At 28.2% G+C, this 25,635-nt stretch overlaps 2 protein-coding genes across 2 annotated transcripts; one reads left to right on the forward strand and one right to left on the reverse strand.

Moving 5' to 3' along the window:
* The first annotated feature begins 6,584 nt into the window (after positions 1–6,584).
* LOC145834502 (uncharacterized) lies at positions 6,585–15,556 on the forward strand. Its single transcript, XM_082941946.1, has 9 exons — positions 6,585–7,164; positions 7,923–7,992; positions 8,321–8,401; positions 8,860–9,162; positions 9,229–9,263; positions 10,020–10,108; positions 10,199–10,250; positions 13,817–13,957; positions 15,208–15,556. The coding sequence occupies exons 1-9, from the start codon at positions 6,631–6,633 to the stop codon at positions 15,316–15,318; spliced, it is 1,416 nt and encodes a 471-aa protein (XP_082798072.1). The 5' UTR covers positions 6,585–6,630; the 3' UTR covers positions 15,319–15,556.
* A 6,876-nt stretch (positions 15,557–22,432) lies between these two features.
* Positions 22,433–25,048, reverse strand: LOC145833326 (anoctamin-5-like). Its single transcript, XM_082940509.1, has one exon. It carries the CDS (start codon positions 25,046–25,048, stop codon positions 22,433–22,435), a length of 2,616 nt encoding a protein of 871 aa, XP_082796635.1.
* Positions 25,049–25,635: the final 587 nt, after the last annotated feature.

The raw sequence follows: 25,635 nt of genomic DNA on the forward strand, positions 1-25,635 counted from the left end.
ATCTGATGGTACTTTTCGCCCGTACCGAAAACCAAATTGTTTTATTATTTTTATCAATTCAAATTCCGAACACCCCGACATATAAAAAAAGCTATCCCAATAATGACCGAGAAACGTTTAAGCTCATTGTCATATAGTGCAGAGATATTTTACGAAATAAAAGTTCCATATGAAAATGTATTAAAAAAAATTGGTTTTAAATGTAACTTAACATACGTGAAAATTAACAAAAATATTAATAATAACAATAATAATGATATTTTTAACGGTAATAACGATAATAAATATAGTACTGCTAATAGTAAAAGTAATAACAGCATTAACAATAATAATAATAATAATAATAATAATAATAATAATAATAATAATAATAATAATAATAATAATAATAATAATAATAATAACAATAATAATAATAATAATAATAATAATAATAATAATAATAATAATAATAATAATAATAATAGAAATAATAATAATAATAATAATAATAATAATAATAATAATAATAATAATAATAATAATAGTAATAGTAATAGTAATAGTAATAGTAATAATAATAATAATAATAATAATAATAATAATAATAATAATAATAATAATAATAATAATAATAATAACAATAATAATAATAATAATAATAATAATAATAATAATAATAATAATAATAATAATAATAATAATAATAATAATAATAATAATAATAATAATAATAATAATAACAATAATAATAATAATAATAATAATAATAATAATAATAATAATAATAATAATAATAATAATAATAATAATAATAATAATAATAATAATAATAGTAATGATAATAATAAGGATAAATTGTATATTGGTTCGACAGAAGGTCATTTTAAAAATAGGTACACCGGACATAAAGATACTTTTAAGCATGTAAATAAAAAGAATATCACAAGATTGTCAGATTTCGTTTGGCAGTATTTTGACAGGTATGGTACCAAACCAGAAATGGAATGGAGCATCCTTCACCACGCCAACAACAACATCAGTAGCGCGAGCAAGATCTGCCAAATATGCAACCTTGAACGAATGGCAATTTTAGCAGAAAATAGTAAACCATTACTAAATAAATGACGTGATATTTCAAACAACTGTGTACACAACCGACGGTTCTTCTTCAAATAACACCTTGGCGCTTTTTCACCTTCCATATTTTTCATTCACCTTTTACATAAACATACACATTCACTCTATATATAATAATTTAATTATATATCCTAAGTAAAATGTAGTTTTACTCATTTATTATTTATATATTTATTTCACGCATGTCACTTTCTACTCTCCGACTTTTTATATATTCATTTTACCCTCTCCGACTATAATTCTTCACATCTTTATGTGTTAAGTTCCAAGTTTGATTGGAAACCTGTATTCAAATAACAGATAAACCGTGCTCTTTTACATACTACGCCCGATAGAGCAAGAGGTTTTTTACTGCAGATTTATACTTAGCATATGACCACCTTGTTGTTTTATGTTTTACATTTTAACTTTCATATTAAACAAAACCCGTAATTTATAACACAGTTTCATTATTAAATATTTAAAATATCTGTATGGGATCTTTAATTTAAACACCCGACTGCTCCTTTATAAAACAACAATCAATTATATTAATAATTATTATATACAACATATATGTAATTTAAGTCATTGTAATTTTATGTATGTCACTGTAACTTAATTATCGGTCAGTTCTTTGTAAACTTAACAACAAGTTTTTTTTGTGCTTTGTTTTATTAAATTTTAAATTTTTACATTAAAACTAAATTTGCTTCCTAATTTTATCTAACTTTGATTTTGTTATAATTTATATTTAATCACTACAAACATCTTATATACAAAATATACGTTATATCAAGTTCCTGTGACTTTTATTGTCTTTACCGTTGTTAAATTTTAATGATTCACTAATTAATGGTTGTTGTTTAACTTTTTATTCAAAATAGACTACATACTACTTTTCATATTAAAGCGCTTTACTGCTTTCCTAAACGTAAAGACTAAATTAACTAACTTTACAGTACAAACTAACTAGCTGTCTAATGTTTATATATACTGTGACGTAATTATTAGATATATTTTGTTCAGACATTAGCAACGGTAATCTAAATTTGAATTAGTTATTATTTCCATTATAGTAAGTGGTTTGTTTATATTATGATTTGTTGTTTTGTTGTGTATTTTAGTTTACTTTACTTAATTTAGACTTAATAATTACAAATATTATATAGTTTTATAGCAGTCGGATTTAACATTAAGTATTTTACCTATTATTAACTATTAATCTCTAAAAATCTGTAGAAATTAATATTTTTATTTTAATGAACACATGTATACACCTACTTTAGCTTCTATTCTTTCATTACAGTAGTTATTTTTTTTACAGAGCCCAGTTGAAGTGTGTTTATTCGTTAACACACAGAAACATATGTTGGTACAATAAAGGAAGATTACTGTATAAAATGTTTTTGTTTTTACTATTTTTAGAGTAATTTTTCTTAATGAAAAAGAGCAGTAAGGTAATATTTGTTAATAGATAAAGTTAGATGATTATAACTTAACTTAATTTATTTGAAACTATGTTTGTTCAAAAGTATATGTGCCGCTCAGTCTCGTTATTTTCCTTTAACAACGCTTCTATATGTAAATCATATAATGAGTATACCGTATTTAAATACCACAAAAATATTTTGTCATACTATTTGTATGGTATGGTTTATTGTACCGAAAAAAAAAACTTAGGTATGCGGTAAGAAAAATAGTATAAAGAAAAATAAAAATCAATAATACTTTGTCTACATAAAATTCTAACTAAATTCGGGTTTTTAGATCAAACTAAAAAACTTAACACGATTACATTGATATGTAACTTTTTTTTATAAAACTGCTAATTCTGAATAAAAAAAACATTAGCAAAAATTAACTTTTGGTGCAGATTATATGGGGTCCGATTGTAATAATAAGGTGTTCCATTAATATTTGCTGAGTCAGCAAAAAAAAATGATAGCTTATTTTTTTTTATCTTTACCCTTATCTTTAATCCACCTTACCCAGACATATTAAAATCAATCAAGAAATAAAATTTTAAGAACTAAAAACAAAAAAAAAATTGTAAAAAGCTTTTTTATTTTGCTGACTCATCAAATATTAGGGGAAACACCTAAACGTTTTAACAAGATTAGATTATTTGTTTATTTATCTTTACTAGATGACAGCATTTTGTTAAATTATACGTTCTTGTTTTAAGCTTTTGTTATATAAATTTAATCGTTGTGATAGAACCGTTTTTATCATTAGAATATACTTATTGTTATCGCTTTCTAACGTTTGAGCTTTAAGTTTGTAACAGAATAGTTTTTTATGAAGTTATATCATTATTCGACATAAAAAAGTATAAGTCATTTTAGTAAAAGATAATTTCCAATTAAATAAAGTTTATGGAATTTATCTTTGAAAAAGGAATATAACTCATCTATTCAAACCGCAATTAAAATCAAAAACACGTTTTTTATTCCAAACTGTAAATATTTGTTGCAATGATGTTTTTACAACAAGAGACAACGCTTGTAAACATTTTATCAAATATTTATATATACATCAATAAAGTTTAAATGTTTCATAACAAAGATAAGCCTACAGAAATTACGAAGAAAGTATGAAATACATTAAAGCGTGTATCATGCTTTTACATAAGTTTTGATAGCTCTATAACTGTTTAAGAATACTACAAAAAACGTAAACCGTAGCATCAAGTAAGCTTTGTTTTAATTTTATATAAAAATACACATCTGTTTTTTAAGGTGTATAGTGTAAATAAGACATACTTTTATGTTCTTTTACTGGTTTACAAGAAATCTAATTTGAATGAAATTGAAGAACTCTTAATAGTTAACTATTATTAGTTCTATACAAATAAATATATCATTATTAAGTATAACTTGAAACACTTAGCTGTTAAGAGTTATATGTTAAAACATGCCAATTTTGTTTACACAGAATTCATGAACACAATAACTACTTGTACACATACTAAAATGAATTTTAATTAAACCAAAACAATTAAAATTAAACAAATAAGTATCAAAAAAGTTATAAGATATAAGATTACTAATTTTGTTTATACTTATATTTAAAGAAAAAATGTTAAGCGTAAGTTTAACAAAGTTTGTTGGTTCTAATTATATACATTTGCTTTAATATTTTTTTACAAAAACTATTAACTAAAATAACAACAACAACTGTGTTTCAAAATATTGTGTATTAAGTGATATTTTTTTTTACAATTTTAACATAGTTTAAACTTACTATATTGTGTCAGTGATCTAATTACATTTTTACATTTCCTATAACTGCTGTTTTATATGAATAAGTTAATATTGAATAGCTCTTTTCTAAATTTCAAAAAGATTCCGAAATTAAATTCAAACAGTATAAAAGCGCAATCTATGCGAATTAAATGATAAAAAGTAAACTCGTCAAGTAGCACCAGAGTCTATCTTTTCCGTGTGTCTCTTTGAATAAAAAGGTAAAATTTATTGATTTTTATGCTTAAATTATACGAGAGACTTCTTATTTGAAGTACAAATAATCCAGGATGTTGCGCGAAAGCATGCTAGGAAAAGAATATAGCGACTTGCGCTTTAATTAGTTTAAAATGACCTAGAAGTACAAACATGATTTTTTTAGAATTACTTTGTTCAACTGCAGTATAATTGAGGTTATAAAAAGGAAAAATAAATTGAATTATTGCGTCGCTTGTATAAATCGTTAGTGCTCTTTCTGTCAAGTTTAAAGCTGCAACAACTTAGTTTCGGTTTTTGTATGTACTAACAGAAAACTTTTGACAAGTTGGCAGTTTGTTCTTCGCAAATTAGCATTTCCCAGGAGGCCTTTTTCCTTGTTATACAGTATGTAATCATCTCTATAAAAAGCCAGCTGATTTACGCGCTGCCCAATTTATTTAAAAGAATAGCTAAACAATGTAGTAGTGCAGTCAAGTTTAAACCAAGTTTGCAATGCACTTTCTTTCGCTTGTTGGCTCGTGCACTGTTTAGAGCAAACTTAATTTTACTCTATTTTTCATGTTCAAGTTTATGTTATTGATACTTTGAAAGTTTTTTGGTATGGATTGAGCTTGCCTTAGTTTGAAAAACGGGTATTTAATTTTGTTTATTTAAAAAAAAATTCAAAATTAGTGAAGTTTTAAACTATTTTACAAAATAGAAACCAGAATTCTGTAACATTTGATTGTAATTTTACGTTAGCATTTTAACAACAGTGATTTTTTGAATTTTTACTTTGTTATGTAATATAACGTTTTGTTTGGCTTAACTAATTTTTTTATTATACATATTTTACGTAAAACCAAAAACTTAAACTATTACACTCAAGCGTATGTATATATTTTTTGTACAGAGAATTTTACCAAAACTGCATAGAACTTGGTGTTTTTTTAGTCGTCAATAGAGGGCTTTAATTAAACGATTAAAATATACTTATTAAAAAAAATTATGAATTAATTTTAAGTGTTTGCTTTTTTATGAAGGAAAAAGTTTCTTTCAAACATTGAAAAAACAAAGTTTCAAACTCTTGTATTTGGCTAAAGAATTTTGATTTCTTAGATTTTTATAATTTTTTTACAGTTAGCTTAAAAGTTAAACTATTAAACTTATATGGTTAATTTTTGTATTTTATTGTACAGGGAAGTTTTTGAATTAAAACTGTATATAATTTGGTGTGTTTTAGTCAGTAGAGTGCTTTAATTAAACGATTAAAAAGTACAACTTATGAATCAATTTCAAGTGTGTTAATTTTAAAGAAGTAATAAGCTTCTCTTATACGTAAAAAAGATATATATATATATTCTAAATACAAACTTCACTATTAAACAATATGATACCTAAGCTTCACTTTTATTTGGTTAAGTTTCACACTTAACAAATGTTAAAGGTCAAGTAAAGTGGTTAAAAATGCAACTAGAGATCAAAAATTTATTTATTTTTGATTAAAAAAAAAGAGATTTAGATAATTAATTATTTTTTATAAGTATGAATTTGTTTTTTATTGTAAAAATGCTTTTGTTTTTGTTTAAAAAATCAAACTGTTAGTTTACATATACTTCTTTTTATACGGTAAAAAAGTGGTTAAACATATGCTTATATGTAGTTAAGTTTTAAGATCATTTAATAAAATATATAATATTTTTCAAATGCGCCAAACTTAGAAAAAAAAATTTTTGGATAAAAATTGTATAGTTTTAAAAATCAACAACCGGTAGAAAAATACTGCTGTTTACACATAATAAATTAAACTATTTAATCTATACTTATATATGTTAGATAAAAAAATTAGTTTTGATAGTTTGTTATGAATTTATAATTTTTTATAATTAAAGAATTAAACAAAATATATGTATTATTGCTTTATATTAGCAAAAAAGTCTAAGCTTGTACAAACAATAAATTAGTTTTCATTAAAGATGTCAATTTTTAATAATTTTCTGTCCAGAATAGTAGTAACAAAAAAGGTTTTTTGGTACAGGTATTTAAACATAAAAACAGATAAAATCTGAATAGCTCAGTTTTTTATAAAATGAACAGTAGAGATTTAGCAGCTTCGACAATAGAACGGCATGTTGGACCTAAAGCACAGCATTCGAAACCCAGGAGCCAAGAAAGCCGAAACAGACTCAACGGAGACACAGCATCGATCAGCAGTGCCAACTTGAAACTAAAAAACACTTTCAGGCAAAAGCTTCCGAAAGTCAAAAGTTTTTTCAGCAACATCAACAACCGAAGAGCGAACAAAGAGCCGGCTGAGGAGTCTTCGTCGAAACTTGCGTCTTCGCAAAAATCCCCTCCTCCCCACGTGACCGTGTCAGATGAGTACGAAAACTCGGCAGCCATTCCCTTCTCTCACATTTTCGTCGACGACAGCGACGAGGCAGTGGATTCCAACAAGGGATCCACTTCCTCCATAAACACCTTCGAGGGACTGAACCTGGCGCAGATGAAGGGCCTGAAGCACAGCAGCACGTTGCCGCCCATGTCTGAGCACCAGAAGAAGAACTTTTTGCGGGACATGAAAAAGTCCAAGTACGCAGGAGTGCATAGAAATAAAAGTAAGGTGCGTGAAATTTAAAAGTAACTTTTATTTGATAAAGTTATGTTCAATGAAAGTTTAAAAGCAGTTAAATAATAAATAAACACAAAACTACAATTGTAAAAATACCAATGATGTTAACAAATAAACCTAGAGTTGTAAAATATATAAAATAGTTTTTATTAGTATTATAATATCTTTCGTAATCAAGTAAAAATAGTAATTATCTTAACATTTGTTTTTTTTTTAATTGTTTTGTCACTATCAATGATGTACATTAAAAATGATATTTTTCTTAATAATTTAATAAAGTAATTTTATTACTGTCAATGAAAATTTCAAATTATTTTTCAAGAAGCATTTATTCAAGCTTATATTATTAACAACTATCTTAAAACTTTAAAAAGTCAGACATTCTAGATGTTCTTTATTAGTTAAACAGTAGAAATAGTGTACAACTTTTTTATCCCTAATCAAAGAAGTTTTTTGATTTAAACTGTGAGAAAAAAATAAATTTCTTAATTAGATACACTAAAACTATACTAAATAATCATTTAACTTTTAGTATTTTTAAGAAATTATAAGTACCTTTTTTTCAAATTAATATAAAACCCTTAAATTTAATCTTTAATTAACACTTGGTTTTGTCAAAAAAAACATAAAAACCATGATCTGTTAACATTTTCTTATGCAAAAGTATGTTTTTTTTTTCTTCTATCGATTTACTTTATAACTAGTATATTTAGTTAGCTTTCTTAAATCTAATTAAAAAATCAACTTAGCACGAAGATTTAAATATCAGAAGAAACCCTTCAAAATTAGAATCAGTTCTTGAAGATGAAAATAGACCAAGTTAGTCTTACATACAGTTTTATATTTAATATAGTTTTAAAATAATGTTTACCAGTTAAAAACTAATTCCAATTATTAATTAGTTAATTATGTATAACTTTTAAAATGCAGTGGTAAATATTTAACGAGAAAACTAGACTCATTGAGTAAAGACTTTTTAGATATTGAACATTTATGTTATAAAAAAATGTTCATAGTACTAAATTTATTTAAAAATAAATATTTTAATCTTTTTGTTACAGAATTTTTTTTTTTGAACAAAATTACAATTTTTAATTTGATTTGCTGTACTTGTAATGCATCACCTTAAATATGTTTATCTTTTCAGATGCTGTATTTGAAGTACTTAACCAAAGCATACAGCTAAGAAAAAATACAGCAGAACAAGAAAACAAAAGTGCGCCAGCAGGTATGAACACAAAATGATGTTTGTTTTGATGCTTTAAAAGGTACTTAAATATGTTGTGAAACGATGAATTAAGATAAAAGTTTCTAATGTTTTTAAAACAAAGTAAATTTTGAATACGTATCACATTCAAGTTTTAAATTTGATAAGCAAAAGAACAACAAAAAGACAAACATCACAAAAAAGTTTAGAACCTACTTTTGAAGCTAAATTGATATTAAATATACTTCATAACAAACCTTTGTGCTTCATAATATGTTTATGTCGATGTCATGGACAAGACATTAAAATGTACCCATGGTATAAGAGTCGATAACCGAAAGGTACTTTTTATGCACCAGTTCCTTAGACCAAACATTCTTAGTGCTTTTTTTTTGTTATTCAATAAACAATGAATCCATACGTAAGAAAAGTTGATAACCTACTTTTAATTGCATAATTTTTTTGACAAACTTAAACAGGGTCGATCAGTTCAAACAAAAAATCCCAGTTTTACTTCGGAGACTATGACGAGGATGACGAAGAGCCCAAGTTGTACGCCGCGGAAAACAACGAACGACTTGCAGGGTACGAACCGAGCAGCCTCAAAAGCACCAGTAGCAGCAGCAACTTTTTCCAAACTGGCACTTTTCATCGAGCTGACCAAAGCTTGAACGGTTCTAACAACAAGGGCTTGAAAAACTGCCGAAAGTCTACTCTGAACCGTATTTGCGAAAAGTTCAAGCGGCTCAAGCATCAGGATTCTTTTGAGTCCAGTGTCTCTGGTGAGATGTTTGAAACAAGTGTTCGGTAAACATTGGTTCCTACTTTAAATGTTTTTTTTTTTTTAGGAAGCGATTCAGATCGATGGAGTCAAAAGAACAAAGTAAGTTTTTAAAAAACACTATAAAAGAAATCGAAAACTATGCTCACGCTGTAGATAAAAATTTAATTAGTGTATGTAAGAAACACTCAGGTTTTGAAAATTCGGGTTTATAAAAAAGTCATGCATTGGTATATATATTAAGTATCAGGATTTGATTCGTAGTGGCTAAATTCAAACATATTTAAGTTTCAAAAATGGTTATATTAAAATTATAGTATTTAAAATATTAAAATATATGAAAATAAAAGTTATGTGCCTTTCAATTTCACTGACCCAAATTTTGATGCCTGTAGGTCGAGCGTAGGACAATAAACTTGCAATTAAAAAATTCTTTATAATTAATCTGATTACAAAAGACTATTAACTTAAAATAAACATCGTTCAATTACAGAGAAAATTGTAGTTTTATGCATCAAACTTTATACTTAGTTTTAATAACCTAAATTCTCCTTTTATTCATTAAAAAAAATTGTATGTAGTTTAAAGACCGTCTTAACTAGATGATATCTAATACATTTACAACAAAAGTTTCTAATTTCAATTATTAACCTTGTTGTATGTAAACCATTACAAACATGTTTAATGAAAATAGTTATAAAGCTCTATAACTTAAAGTTTGATCAAGAATTAATGTATATATGTATATAGAAAATAAGACGAGTTTTATTAAATTTGTTTTCAATAAAATCAATAACAACTTTATTTTGTTCACTGTTCTTTATAAAACAAAATATATGATAATAAAAAAAAAAATAGAACACATCTTCATCTAACAAGAGATACAACAACCTGTATGTTGCTCTTTACAACTTCGACGCCCACGAAAGCGACGACCTTACTTTAAAGTTAGTGAAGTGTTTGTAATTATTTTTTTGGTCTGTGTCGTTTATAAGGTTTGTTAAAACATTTGCTTTTGATTAAAAAAACGTTTTTAGATCGGGGGATTTTATAAGAGTAAGAAGCATGAAAAATGAATCGTGGTGGCTGGTTAGTCATTAACAAAAGTTATAGTTTAGTGTTAGAAGTAAAGATTATCCACATACTTTTTAAAAGTGCACAAGCGCTTGCTCAAAAAAAAACCTTTTATTATTAACAATAAAAAAGTTTACGGTCACAAATTTTCTTTTGTACACTTTTACTTAAGCTTATACGTAGTTATTTATATAAAAAAGTTTTACAGTGTAACGTAAACTGTGTTGTAATATGCTTAGACATTTGCAGATAATATATTAGAAAATATCGTTAACTTGATGAAATGGAAAACTTAGACTGCGAAATTAAATGCATAAACATAGTTAAAACTCTTCACTTAAAAAAAAAGTTATGTATTTTAAACAAGTTTATTAAAGTAGTTTAAAATATAATCAAACCATTTGTTTAACGAGTATATAAATAAAACGATTTATATTTTTGACTTTATAACCACTTTTTATCCTTTTAAATTAATGTTTACCAGTGATATTTGTTTGTAATTATAACTCTACTTTTCTATAGCTTTAACGAGACTTGTTTAAATTTGTTTAACTGTTTTTCATTTTGTTGTTTAAAATGTGTTTTTTATAGACGTTTAAAAATTTAAATAAGATATTAAACGATAATTTCTTTAAAACACTTTTAGACACATACGATCATAATTATTTAGTTTAAGTCAAAGTTTAGACTCTTTTTTTTATACGCTAAAATTAAATTTTAAAGAAAGTTTTCTAAAGGCGAAAAATTTTAAGCTGAATAGGAGTTAATATAGCAGTCAGTTTAAAATTTTACAACCAGAAAGGTCTCAACAAAAATAAGAGACTGAATGACTATAATTGAAATTTACAAGAAGTTTATTGTAAAATTAAAATTTAATTAACTAATACAGCAATTTAATAAAATAAAAACAAAACTTAAGTTTTTTTTTTTCAGTACTTTGTGAGCTTTTACCTTAGAATAATTATGTATTGAAACCTTAAGATATAAATTTTATTGTAAATTATGACACTACCTTATATACTATATATTTTTACCAAGCTGAATGCTTTTTTTGTTTTAATTTATAATCTAATGATGTCTAGTAGCTTATGTAGTGCTGAGTATGTGCTGTGAAACTTTTTTTAAAATAAAATCTTGGTTTTAAAACAAGTCTTAAGTAGTGGTTGTAGAAATGATTTTTATAATAGGAAGCAACTTAAAATTTTAACACTTATAGCTGATGATAACTATAGATCAAAAATAATTATTTTTATGCTTTTGTGACATAAAAAATATTTTACCTCAAAAGTTGATCTAAAAGCTGTCCTTAGTTTATCATATGCATGAACGATGTAAATCCAAATCAGCTTTTTAATTGTTACTTACAAATTAATTTGAAAATTTTTGTTTGCTATAGTTATATTAAAATATAAGTTTATTTTGTTTCAATTTTAAAATCTACTACAGCCAATTTTATTTATAAAGCTTTTATTTTAAATTAATAACCGCATAAAATAAAACATGATCAAAATTCACTAACTGTTGACTGTCTAAAATAAATGATAGTAAATATATGTCTCTTATAAAGGTCAAAACACTCAATTATATTCTACTCATAAAGTACAAATCAATAACAAAAACTTAAATAAGTATCAATTGCAACCGCAAAAATTTATATTGATTAAGACTGACATTTTAGTCTAACAGTTCTTGCTACAAACGCTGTATTGAAATTTTCGTTTGTTTTTGAAAACTTATCTACTTTTTGAATTCAAAAACTTGCAAAGTTTAATCGTCAAAGAACATTGAATTTTAATATTTGTTTATAGTTTTTAAATTAGTAAAATAAGAGTTAGTTTTAAACTGTTTCTAAAGTTTTTATTATTCTCCTTTTTCAAGCAAAAGTTATTGGTTTGTTTTTATATGTTTTTGAAATTTTTATATAAAAAACAGGCTATAGTCTTTAATACCGAGCCTTGCGAAATAAAGAAAAACACTATTAAATTTTTTTCTGTTTAACCTGTTTATAAAAAACTTTCGTTTTAACTTTAGACAGTTTACTATAAAAAGTTTTTATACGTACAAATTTAAACTGTTTACTTTTACATGACGAATTTATTTGTTTTGATAAAACAAAAACATATGATTTTTTTACATGACTATAAATTTAATGACAAAAAGTTAGTGTTGTTGCTTAAACTATATAACGCTTTAAACATTTTTAATATTATAGCTTAAAACGATTGTTTTACTTTATACTTTTTTAATGCTTTATACTGCAAAAACTGTTAATAAGCATAGCATTGGCTTCTACATAGTTTTAAATTCAAAGTATATCTTAACCTTAAGCAAGCAAGCATATAAGTTGACAACTAAAGTTGTATTGTGACTTAGGTTTTTTTACAACTATTTAAACATTTTACCAAAACTATCTTTACAGTACCTAAACATTTTTTTAGACTTAAAAAAAACTATTAATAATAGTATGCTTTTGCTTTAAAACTTAAAACATTTGCAACTTTTTTTTTTTAATTTATTGAACGACAAAAAATTGCTCAAAATGTTTGGTCCTAGAACCTAGTGCACAAAAAAACCTTTCGGTTATCGAATCACCCACCACTTAGATGCCTTTTAACGTCTTGTCTTAGAATTAAACTGAATATATAAAAACAGAACAAAAAACTAAATGTTTAACAAATAGTTTTAATCAGTATAAACTGTTTGTTTTATTAAAAATCATTATAAATATAGTATTATATGTTTTGGTTTTAAGAAAACAAATAAAAAGATCTCAACTACTGGAGGAAAAATAATGAACTTATTCTTTTAAGAACTTATTTTTCAAACTAAGTTTCGATCAAAGACCTCGTCAGTGCTTAAATAAATCTTATTCAAATAGAATACTAATATTTGAATAAGATTTGTTTAAGCACTGACGAGGTCTTTGACCGAAACTTAGTTTGAAAAATAAATTTTTGAAAGAATAAATTCATACATGGAGTATCTTAAATTAGAAATTGACTAAAAAAATTAGTTTCTTCTGTATTTTTATATTTGTTACAAGGTTTTATATAATAGAATATAGTTTGTTTAGAATTTGAATGTGTTAAATTTAAACTGTAGAAAAACTTGGGTAACAAGTATGTACTAAAAACAAAACTCATAAATTGCATTTATATTAGATTGTGTGACTATCTATAATTCTACAACTGTACTGAGCATTTAATTATTTCTCAATTATTTTTTCTTTGTTAAAGCTAAATATAAAACTGTCGTTTGTCAACTTACCTAGCTTCTGAAGCACTTAGCATTTATAAAAAATATACTAAAGATTCTACATTGATAAAAAAGAAATAAAAATAGAATTCTGTAGAAGAAATAACCTTTAAAAGTATACTTTTAGTTCAAAAATGTACGCTACTAAAAATCTTACGTTTAAAACAGACTATTTAGTAAATAATTTTAACCTTACTAATAAAATATGTTCAATGTAAAATACTCAAAACAAAGAATTGAGCGAGCTTAAATAATCAAAAATATTTTAGTTTCGCATCACACAAATTTAAAACGTTTAATTTTTTTAAACCCTCTAAATGATGTAGGGTGAAAGAGGCAAGAAAATGGGATACTTTCCTTCCAATTACGTTATGAGCCGGCAGCCAAACGAAAAAGCTTTCATTTGCAACAAGGCTATTGAAGTGGCCTGCGACGATAATACTAGTTGGCTGCTGAAGAAAAATCAGGTTGTTTGGTTTTACACAAAGTAGCTACTAAAGTAAGATTATAAATAGGTAGCTAAATTTTTAACCTTTTTATTTACTTAATAGGTCTTTTTTATATATTTTAGTTCCATTTTCAAAAAAAAAAAAAACTACTAAAAGTAATAGAGTTATTAACCTGATAAAAATTTCAATAAATTTATTCAAACTTGATTTGTTATAACCATCGTATTTAATAAAACCAAAAACGCTAAAATTCAAATTCTGAAAATATAATTTTGAACATACCGAACTCTGATAATTCTGAGTCATTGTGAATTGTGCTTTTTTACATTTTTTTTATTACTTTAATTATCCGACCTTGTGGTAGTTTTTAAAATACAAACTATTGTAAGAGATATGAATAAAACAATTATTAATCTTACTAAACAATGGATATTTTTTGCAACTATAAATTTTAGTAAATATAATTTTGTTTTTTTCCTACTAATCAGTGGGCTGAAAAGGTAAGTAAAGCGGCATACTGGATAAAGAAAATTAATTTTGGTGAACAAAAAGTGAAAACAAATGTTGTTTATAGTCGGGTAGATCTGGATTTCCTGCTTTTTCTTATAAGTTTGTTTTTTAGTCACCAAAAAACTAATTGCCACTTGCAAGCCTATTCTGTATCATTAGTTGAACCTGCTAGTACATTTTTTTTATTTAAAGTTTTCTTTTTTGAGATATTGCCCCATACAAAAGTTTTATATGCATTTGAATTTAACGTATAAATCAGTATTAGTTTAGCTTTGCAAGAATAGTTTAAAACCTTACTTAATGTTTGTTTTTGTAATTATTTCCAGTTAACAGCTAAAATTGTTCGAAACTTGAAAAAGAATAAGTGCAATAACATCAAAGTTCATATATATTTATATAAAAAAAAGTCTGTAGAAATATCAGGCGTTGAATGTTGAAAACTTTTAAATAACTATATAAATTTTACTTTTCGGACTGAACTAAACTAATTTAGATTAGCTTTCTTAAACAAAATGTGATTGTTTAATTTGTAACTGTAGGTTGAATAAAAATTTTTTGATCAAATTTCATCCGATTAAAAAAAAACAAAAAAAAATATTTATAAAATTGCACACTAAATAATATAAGAAAATATAACAGTTAACTTTAGTTGCTTCGTTGTTATACAACTAAAATAAATAACAATTAAAAAAAAAACTAATTATAATTACCATTTTCTTTTTCACACAACCTATGTTTAAACTATTCTAATTTTACAGGTCGTACTAGTCGACAGTTCTCACTACAAGTCTAATAAGCACTCAAATATATTTGTGAGAGCTTTGTCGACTGAAGGTTTTGTTCCGAGCGTTTATTTGACTGAACAGTGAAAGTAAAACTTTAGCACGAAGATAAGCGAAGCAAATCAGAGGAGGATGTCAAGTTGAAAGTACCAAGTATCTTTACTGGTTTGGATATTAGTTACTCAGAAAAAGTATGTAACATACATAAAGAGATTTTGTGTTGTGACTATTTTGTCTAAACTATTGAAAAGTAATTGTACAAAACCTATATTGTATCGTTATTTTCAAGTTACCTAAAATAGGAAAAACACTCCAAAGTATTAATATTTAAGATAAAAAAATTATAATTAATATAGTTGGTAATGACTAAAAATGTTTCTTAATGTTTTATAAATACTGTTTGTATTTTTCCTAAGAAATATTTTTAAATTTCAAAACATAACTTATTATCATTTCTGGTTTCACTTTAATAAAAATAAAGTATACCTCATTGAAATGTACTTTTTATCTACACTTTGTTCTTGTTTTGCTGTTTTTAAACTATAATTTTTTTAAAACCAATGAAAATTTCCAGGTTTTATGTTAGTAAAAAAATAAAAATTGTAACTTAACACAGCTTAGAAACTTAATTTAAATTATTATTATTATTATTATATTGTTTATTGTGCAATGTTGGACTCAGGCATCAAAACCTGAGCCACTTAAACAGGACACACAAAAAGAGAAAAAGAAAATAAACTTATATTCAAAACTTTAAGATAAATTATACATATATATATATACAAACATAATTTAAATGGAAACACAAAGTTAAACACAATATGATAAACAAATGAACTAAATTGAAAATTCAATTCAAAAAATTCAAATTTATATATTACTTAGTACACACAGTAAAGAAGTTTGTCTAAAATCATGGCTTATAAAACAATATTCATAACTACAAAATATATAAGTAAACTAATAGTTTGTAGGGGGGAGGCGTAGGGAAACGAATATTTTTCCTTTTGTTACAGTGGAAAATTAGTTAATTTTACTTGTATTTATCGTATTTAAGTCAAATCTTTTTAGCTTTAAACGAAATTGTTCTACCCTCTCACAAGATACTATATCCTGAGGTAGTCTGTTCCACATAGATTTTGTTCTGTGAAAAAATGCGCCTTGCCACTGACTGTTTTGAAAATCATGTTTACATTTTATTTTCAAATTATTTCCTCTTAGTTGATATTTATTTTGGGAAAAATTAAAAAACTGGTTAAAAAAACTTTTATATTTGCCATTGATAATTTTGTAAAGAATTAATAAATCAAATTCCCATCTTCTATATTCCAGTGATTTCAATCCAAATTTAATCAATCTATCATTATATGACGTGTAAGATATGTTGCAACGATTACAAATATGACGGGTAAAACTCCTTTGCACAGATTCAATTTTGTTAATATCCTTTTTTAAATGGGGTGACCAAATTTGGGTATTAAACTCAAGTTTAGGGCGAACGTATGTTTTAAATAGTTTTGTCAGAATTGAAGCAGAATTAGTTTTAAAACTTTTCAATATTTGATAACATGTAGTTTTTGCAATCTTATATAAATAGTTGATATGTTCATTCCATTTCAAATCTTTGGAAATATAAATTCCTAAATCTTTAAAAACTTTAATTTCTGGTAACTTGATGTTATTGATTAAGAGGTCAGTTGGAGAAGATTCTTTTTTGTTAATGGTTAGAATTTTACATTTGCTAGGATTTAAGTTTAGTTTTCTTGTTTTTAACCATATGTAAATATTATCTAAAGATAGTTGTAATGAAGTATTTGACTGACTAAAGATTTTGGCATCATCTGCAAATAAGCTTAACTCACTTTTAATATCAATGTTTGAACAAATATCATTAATATAAATTAAAAAGAGAAGGGGACCAACTACACCACCTTGTGGTACTCCACTGTAGATTGTTAAAGAGTCAGAAAGCGTATTATTGATGAGTACTCTTTGTGATCTATTATTTAAAAAGTTATCAAACCAATCAATTAAGCTTTCATGTAGCCCATACTGATTTAAAATTTTTAATAATCTTTTGTGTGATACTGAATCAAAGGCTTTTTGAATATCCGTATAAACTACTTTAGTAAATTCATTTTTGAGATAAGGAACTAACCAAGAATGTAAGCATGTTAACAGTTGAATGGTTGATGAGCGGTTTGGAACAAAACCAAACTGTTTGTTAGTTAATAATTTGTTATCAAAGAGGTGATTGAGAATTTTTACAGATACAATATGTTCATAAATTCTTGAAAAGCCACTTGTTAGAGATATTGGTCTGTAATTTAATGCATCGTGTATATTACCTTTCTTGTGCACAGGAATAATAAAAGATGTTTTCCATTGTTTAGGAACATCAGATAGTTCTAGAGAGCAATTAAATATTAATGAAAGTGGAAATATTATTGATTGGATAACATGCTTGATATAATAGGGTGGAATGTTTTCTGGCGTTCTTATGATTTTATCTTTTAAGTGGTTAATTTAACTTATAATGTCTTCATAGGTTATGAAAAAATTTTGCATCTTACTACAATTCTTTTGGGGTAGCTTAAAAGACTGGTAACTCTCGTCTTTTTTAAAAACTTTTTGAAAATTTATGTTAAAAAGTGTTGCTATTTCAAAATCTGAGGTTACTGTTTTGTTTTTATCATTATCATATAAGAGATGTATGGAATTATTTAACTTAAGTTTAGATTTCACGTAGCTATAAAACTTTTTTAAATTTGGGTTTTTGCAGAATTTGTTTTCATATTCAAAGTTGTATTTTTTAACAGCTAATTGATATTCTTTAGACTTGTTTTTGTAGTTTATCAAAAGTGATTTATTTGTCTTACTTTTTTTGTATAGATTCGCTTTTTCTTTTAATAACTTTTTAATATGAGATGGATATTTTTTACTTTTGTTATTTTTAGAAAAAAATTGGAACAAAACGTTTGATTGAGATTTGGATTGAGCTGATGAATTGATCGTAGAAATGCTGGAGATTTTCTGAATTTTTAAATAAAGAGGTCCAATTAATTTTTGACAGGAAATCATTGATGCTTTCAAAATCTGCTTTTTTATAGTCATATGAGACTTCTTTAGCAATAGGTACTATTTTATTTTCAATTTTAATTTTTAGTGAAAGCAAGTTATGGTCACAAGTGTTTGTTAATGGAAAATTAGTTGAGTGTGATATGATTCTATCTAGACCAAAATGATTGCAAATTATGAGATCAAGAATGTTACCATTCTTATGGGTTGGATTTTCAATTACTTGGGTTAAAAAATTGTCTGTACAAAAATTAAGAAAACACTCATGGGGTTTATTGAAATCTGTGCTAGGAATCCTCCAATCTATATTTGGCATATTAAAATCACCAAGAACATAAAAAGAACACTCTTTTGGAAAAACCATTTTAATCATTTTGATTACATTTTGAACAGTCAGTGCGCATCTAGCAGACAGTGGAGGAAGGTAGACACAACAAAATCTTAATTTCATCTTTTTAAAAATTACATCTACACATAGGTATTCAAAATTGATGTTGCTAGTAGAGATAGAATCGTTTTTAACTTTAATAACTTTAAGCGAATTTTTGAAAAGGATAGCAACACCTCCACCCCTACTAGACCTATCACTTCGGTAAATGTTATAGTTAAAAGGACACACTGTGGCATCGTTGACCTTATTAGTCAACCATGTTTCAGTCAAAAAAAATAAATCAATGTTATTCAAATTTATATAGTTCTCTAAAATATAAAATTTATTTAAAACAGATCTTATATTAGTGTAACAAACTTTTAAATAGTTGTTGTTACAATTTATATAGGAAAACTTGTTAGTGTTAAAATTAATCCTATCACTTAATAAGTTTATACCCGTTGACTCACGATTTCCTCCACTAATCCCAGATGTCCTGGGAGCGGTAACGAAAGGGCTGTTTTGTCAGTTCAACTATCTTGTTTTTCCTTATAACATATTTTATGTCCAATTTATTCTCATCAGCGATGGCTTGCTTTATTTTAACTTCTTTTCTCAATTTTCTGAAAGCTTCAATTTCCAAGAGAGTTCTGTCAGGGTTGATGTAGACTTTTGATTCAATTTCACCATTAAACATTTTCAAATCTCCCAGTCTTAACAGTCTGTGTTTGGATGCTAAATTATTTAATTTGACTATAATTGGTCTGATTTTGTTAGCTGCAATTTTACCAACTCGATAAAGTGACTTAAATTCTTCTTTTTTCATTTTATTTTCTCCTAATACTTGTTGAATTATTTTTAGATCATTTTTGCAACTTTCTAGTGCATTATGAGTTGGATTTTTACTTTCTGGAATGTTAAATATTATTACATTTAAAGCCTTCTTTTCTTTCAGTTTTTGTTCATTTTCAGCATCTATTTTTTCTGCTACTAAATTTAATTTGGTACTAATGTTTGTGATAATTTCTGTTGGTTCACTTTTCTGCATAGCATCAGCATATTTGGATAATTTAGCTTCAAACTTGTTAAATTTAGAAGAAAAATCAGACTTAAATTCTGAGAAACTTTTTTGTAATTCTGTAATTCTATTTTCTATATTGTCTATTCTCTTACTGCTGAATTCATCTTTTTGAATCTGATCAATGTTATTTTCAATAATTCTACTTTTTTCATTATAATCTTTCTTCAATTTAAGCATCTCAGCTTGAAAACAACTAAATTCATTGTCCTTCTTGTTTCCAATGGCAATCAGTTTTTCTTTCAGCTGTTTCCCAATTTTGGAGGACTCAACTAATGCTTTAATTTCAGCTTCAACAGACATTTACTTTTTTATATTACAAAACCTTATTCAATATATTTATATTACTATAATTAATTGTAAATTAATATATAATATATTACTAAAATTAACAGTGAAAACTAATTCTAATACATAAAACTCAAAAATAAAACCTTTTTTTGTTTTTGATATAACTTGCAAAGTGTTATGTTTTTAACCCAATATAAGTCTTCAATAAAATATAAATTAAAAGTTTGTTTGTAAATATTGGTCTACTAAAATAAGCTTCACTTCTGCATTTAGAAATTAAAAGGTTGGCTAAAATTAAATAACATAAACAATTTTAGTATATAAACTACATCAACATTTAGAATTTGTTGAAATATGATTATTTTATTGTATAAAGATTATTAAATATGAGAAACATTGTATAAAGCAGTGGTCTTCAAGCTAATCAAAGTATGTGGACCCTAAAATTCAAAAATAAAATTCTGTGTACCCCAACTTGCGAATATCTAGTACAAGTTTTCTGTACTATCTAGTACAGGGTTTCCCAAACTTTCTCTCACCCTACAACAGGATTTCTCAAAAAACTGCTTAAAACCATTTTTTTGCTCTTTATTATCAACTCCAGAATATCTAGTGTAAGCTTCAAACTATGGCATTAAGGTTCCCCGATTTGCGGCTTGTAGCCCTCTAAATTTCCTTTTTTTTCATAATAAGTAATATAAGTTTTAAACCTACCATTGAAAAGCAACCATCAACTCCAGAATATCTAGTGTAAGTTTCAAATTTAGGGTATTTTTTCAAGTTAAGATTTTTGCACCCCAAAAAAAATTTCGCGCAACCCTAAATAGAACTCGTGTACACTAGTGTGCAGTGGTGCACACGTTGAAGACCACTGGTATAAGGCATGAGCGTTTTTTTTTAGGTAGTTATTGGTATTGAGAAAAAATTTAAGCACAGGTTAAACTTAAATAGTCCTTCAAAGAAAAATAAGAGTCCTACAAAACCATTTTAAAACTTTGATTTTAAATTATTTTCAGTGTAAATTCGATTTTTTATTAAAATGAGCGATTTTAAAATTTTTAGTTAAGCGGTTAGCAAATTTAAAAAAATAGTGCAACAAAATAAAAAATAATTAGTTTATTCTACTTTTACTTAATTGTGGATACGCGTTTTTTTTCTTATTAAGTATAAGTTTACCAAAAAATGATGACCCGCAAAACTATGTTAATTCAAAAAAAATTCTTACTTGTGAAAGAATGCCGACAAGAGTTGCCATAACTTGAGTTTTTGTAAATTTAGAATTTATAAACGTTATGGTTTCTTATATTTAAATCGATGCTTCTATTATTGATTAAGTGCGAAAATATATAAAGTTTAGAACTGATAGATTCAAAAAAAACTTCAGTTATAATGTTCCTGCTCTTAAAACAAACTTAATTTGGTCGAAAATTTAGAGACATAAAGACATTTATGATGCCGACCCCTGGTTGCGAACCAAATTTATGAGTTGTTATACTGTATTAAATGTATATCCAAATATTTGTACAATTTAAAAATTTTAAGGAAACAATTTAATTGTACATACGCTAATTTTTCTGTTTTATAATTCATTTGTCGGCCAACCACGAGTGTCGACATACTAGGATGATAAATCGATTTTTTTTATTTAAAACAAACATTCTTTAATAAATGTTAACAGTTATTAATCTAGTTGTGAGTAAGCAACTATGGTAGTTTAAGGTTTGTTCTATTAACATTATCTTTTTGAAAAAAAAAAAACTTTTAAAACAGGATGGCCCACATTATAATTTGTCTACCTAACACAGTCTGCAATTACTTTTTTTATTAAATTAGGACCGTAACTAATAAAATACTGCCGTACCATTTTTTAAACTAGGGGCAACGCATAACCAGCAAAAACCTCTGGCCTGCAACACATTTTTTTGCTTTTTTAAAGTAAAAATTAAGTAATGTGGTCTTATTTTATTTCAGTACACAGTAGTACTTAATAAATTACCAGACATTACAATTAATTTTGTAGTTCAAAATTACGCGACCAGCGAAAAACTTTTGAAGGAAAATCTGGCCCGCCGACTAGAAAAGTTATCAACTCCTATTCTAAACGTTTGAAAAACATAAAGATTTATAGTCAAAATTTATTAAGAATTATAACCAACAAAAGTATTTTTTATTCATAACTTTATTTACGTAAAGTTAATCGTTTTTTTAAATAATACTCAACAATTTGCGGGACCTACTCACGTAACAAAAGCAATTTACTCAGAAAAAAAAACGTTTAATCTTTTCAACTACTTGGAACGAAAAAAAAACAACAAACATCACTTAACCATTAAACAAAAAAGCTGTCATAAACATTTTCAAACAAAACTCAAACTATCAACATTTCAAGTAACACTCCCCTGCGCCTTGCTCGCTTCTTTCTTCTTGAAGTTCCTGTCGTGCATGAGCAGCCGGTCCCTCAGCTCCTTCTGCTTCTCCCGCCTCCTCGCCAGCTTGTCCTCCAGCTCGTGCCGCTCCTTCTCGATCCTCTTCTCCAGCTGCTGGTCCGTCGTCGTGAAGTACTCGTTCTGCACGTAGCTGAACAGCACCACCAGAACGCCCACCAACACCATGAAAACGGCCCTGAAGGCCAGAAACTGACCCCACACCGGCGTGATCTGGTACTTGTAGGGGTGCTCGGGCCCGTACCTGAAGTCCTTGTAGTAGCAGACTTCGTAGTCGGACTTGGGCTTGTGCACGAGGTCGTGGGCGGAGTAGCTGGACAGGATGAACTGCACCAAGCCCACGTCGTCAACCGTCACTTTTTTGCGGTTGAACGCGGCGAAGTAGAAGTAGTAGAAGTACTTGTACATGGTGTTGGTGGAAAAGACGAAGATGAGCGTGTTGACGACGATGGACAGCGCCGCCATCACCTCGATCATGTGGAACCACGTGGCCACGTCCTCGCTGAAGCGCACGATGGGCCGCCGCTTGTGGCGCACCTGCATCTGCGCCTCCATGCGCAGTATGAGCAGGTTGAAGAAGAGCACGAAGCACGGGGCGTACGGGAAGGCGGAGGGGAAGAAGGTGACGTAGCCCAGCTCGGCAATCAGCTCCGCGTACTTCGCGTGTATGGCCAGCTCGCTGACCGGAATCAAGCTGTAGTCTTCCTTCCACGACTGGTAGTCCGAAGCTCGGTTGTACCCCTTCTTCTGCTTCTTTTGCCTCCACACCTTCTTCAACTTTGGCCACAAAAAGTACAACACCAAAGTGAGCATGAACCTTCTGCAAACGAAGAAGAAAAGCAAGTAGTTCAGTTCGTAATTGCATTGTATCGCGCAGTTGTCCCAGCGAACCAGTCCTATATAGTTGTATGCACCGGGGCGTCCTAACAAAGTGGGCCTCAGTAGCGCGGTGTACGTTAAATACCCGTAGTTGTTTACCAGGGCGATGAAAAATATCTTCCAAGTGTACTTTTCGACGTATCTTTTCAAGGAAGAAGGTCGATCCAGGTCGGTCAGCCAAAAGGCAAACTTTGACCAAAACACATCGAGAACAGCTACAATGAGGCAATACACCACAAAAGTTATGAAAGCGTCAAACATGTTCTTCCTGATATACAAGTTCGCCTCGACCCAGTCCGAAAGATCTCTGATGGCTTGAAACTGCGTTGAAGTCATCACGAGGTTGTAAAGGGCTAGAGCGACTACCCACGCAACGCTGACCATTATCCAAAACGACATGGTAGCCAACGAAACGACTGAAGTTATTCCGTTTTTTATGGCTTTGTTCAACTGCTTTGATAAAATTTGCAGGAATCGCCCGAACCTAAGATCTTCCATCAGCGCTTGAAACTCATTAAGGTCTTCGGTTTTTTCCAACCCAATGTCAAAATAGTACTTCAGCTCTGCAATTCTCCGTCTAAAATACTTTACAAAAAAGTTCAGCAACCAAACGGCCATAAAGATTGCGAATATGCTGCTCGCGTAATTGTCAAAAAAGCTACTAATTTCCACGTTTTCGCACAAGTCTTTCACCGTTGTAAAGTTGCAAGTGTCGCAACTCGGACAAACGGGAAGATTACCAATGTAGTGTTTCGAACTTTCAACGCACATGTCGTTGTATTCTTCGTTGTTTCGAACAAAGGAGTAATTTACGGCAAACACTATGAGACTGACTATGGCCGGGATTATGAGCATGCGTATGTAGAAGCCGTAAAAAGCGTAATAGACGGCGTACGTCTCTCCAAAGTAATAGTTTATGGCGAAAAGAGGCTGAAACTTCAAAACGTTCGACCACCGGGCCCAGTTGTGGTTCAAGTAGTGGCGGACGGCCGTCTTGTTCATGGGTCCCGGCAAGTTGAAGTCCTCGGGGTGGGGCGGGTAGGAAGTGGTGAAAACGCCGTCGTCTTCGGCCTTGTGGAGGCCCTTGTCCTCCTCGCTCGCGCCAAAGCCGACATCGCGCAGTATTCTGCTGGTGACGGCCGACCTCACCGCGTTCCTCACCACAAAAACCCCGTCGCCGTTCTCAAAGTCCTCCATGAAATGCGGGTTGAACGGGGCTTTGCGCCGGTACGGCTCCAGGCCCAATTCCATTTCTTCCACTTCCAACGTGGTGCTGAACGGCAGCAGGGTTTTGAGGAAGGACTTGGCGCGGAATTCCTTCTGGAGAACGGGGGTCTGGTTGGGCTCGTACCTCTTTTCCGAGTCGTCGTAAACGGGCAGCCTGATGTTCATTTTGTACAGCCAGCGCGCCATCAGGCCGATCGGAACGTGCAACAGCCAAAACTCTTTGCTCTTGTTGTCTTCCGTCGGCACGTGCTTCACTTCGATTCCCTTCGCCTTGGCATTCTTGATGAACTCGTTTCTTTTTTCCTCGTTTTCGCGCGCCGACTTCTTGTTGGCCTTGGAAGAGTCGTGCACGAGGATGAGGTCGATTTTGAAAAACTGGTCATTTCGGTTTTCCAGCTCTTCTTCGATGTCACTGCTGAGTTCGCTCAGTTCCGTCTGCAATATTTTCATAAACTTTCATAAAATTGTAACTACTTAGATTTTAAGCATTTTATTATTCAAGCTATTTTTCTTATGTAACGTAATTAAAACACTTTTATTTGAGTGTTTTTAATTTTTAGTGCGATTTACAGATAACTTTTTTTAAGAAGTAGATATAACTTTATTTTGGTTAGACGCTTATTCGTACATGATACTAGTTTTTGGTAAAATAAGAATATTAAGACAGTAAACGTCTCGAAATTTTTAAATATGGTTTTTGTTACGTTAAGAATTAACATTGGTTTAAAATTTTTGGTTTTTTAATTTAAAAGATATGCTTGTTTAAGTTATAAGGTTATGTTATAAGCATTCATACAACCTAAATTAAGAAACTACTGCAGTAAAACTATGTTTTCTCACTTAAGCTGAGCGCAAGTCTTTTATAACATTATTACTCAAAAAGTTTAAATTAAGCACATTAGTTAAGCCTTGTTTGGGTATGACAAACCACCTCTTATGTGAAAAATAATTTAAACCATTTTTAAAGTATATTTCACAAAACTAAAACTTACAGCTTTAAATTTAAAAATAGCTCATTGTAACTATAGTCAAAAAAA

This window comes from Thalia democratica, chromosome 4 (assembly GCF_965202585.1).
Source record: "Thalia democratica chromosome 4, ktThaDemo2.hap1.1, whole genome shotgun sequence".
Lineage (NCBI taxonomy): Eukaryota > Metazoa > Chordata > Thaliacea > Salpida > Salpidae > Thalia > Thalia democratica.

What these genes read in the sequence shown, in the direction of transcription:
- LOC145834502 (XM_082941946.1), top strand. Translation starts at nt 6,631, where the DNA reads ATGAACAGTAGAGATTTAGCAGCTTCGACAATAGAACGGCATGTTGGA. An exon ending in GATGGAGTCAAAAGAACAAA is followed by an intron (nt 9,264 to 10,019) that starts GTAAGTTTTTAA and finishes AAAAAAAAATAG; the next exon opens with AACACATCTTCATCTAACAA. An exon ending in GGCTGCTGAAGAAAAATCAG is followed by an intron (nt 13,958 to 15,207) that starts GTTGTTTGGTTT and finishes CTAATTTTACAG; the next exon opens with GTCGTACTAGTCGACAGTTC.
- LOC145833326 (XM_082940509.1), bottom strand. Translation starts at nt 25,048, where the DNA reads ATGAAAATATTGCAGACGGAACTGAGCGAACTCAGCAGTGACATCGAA.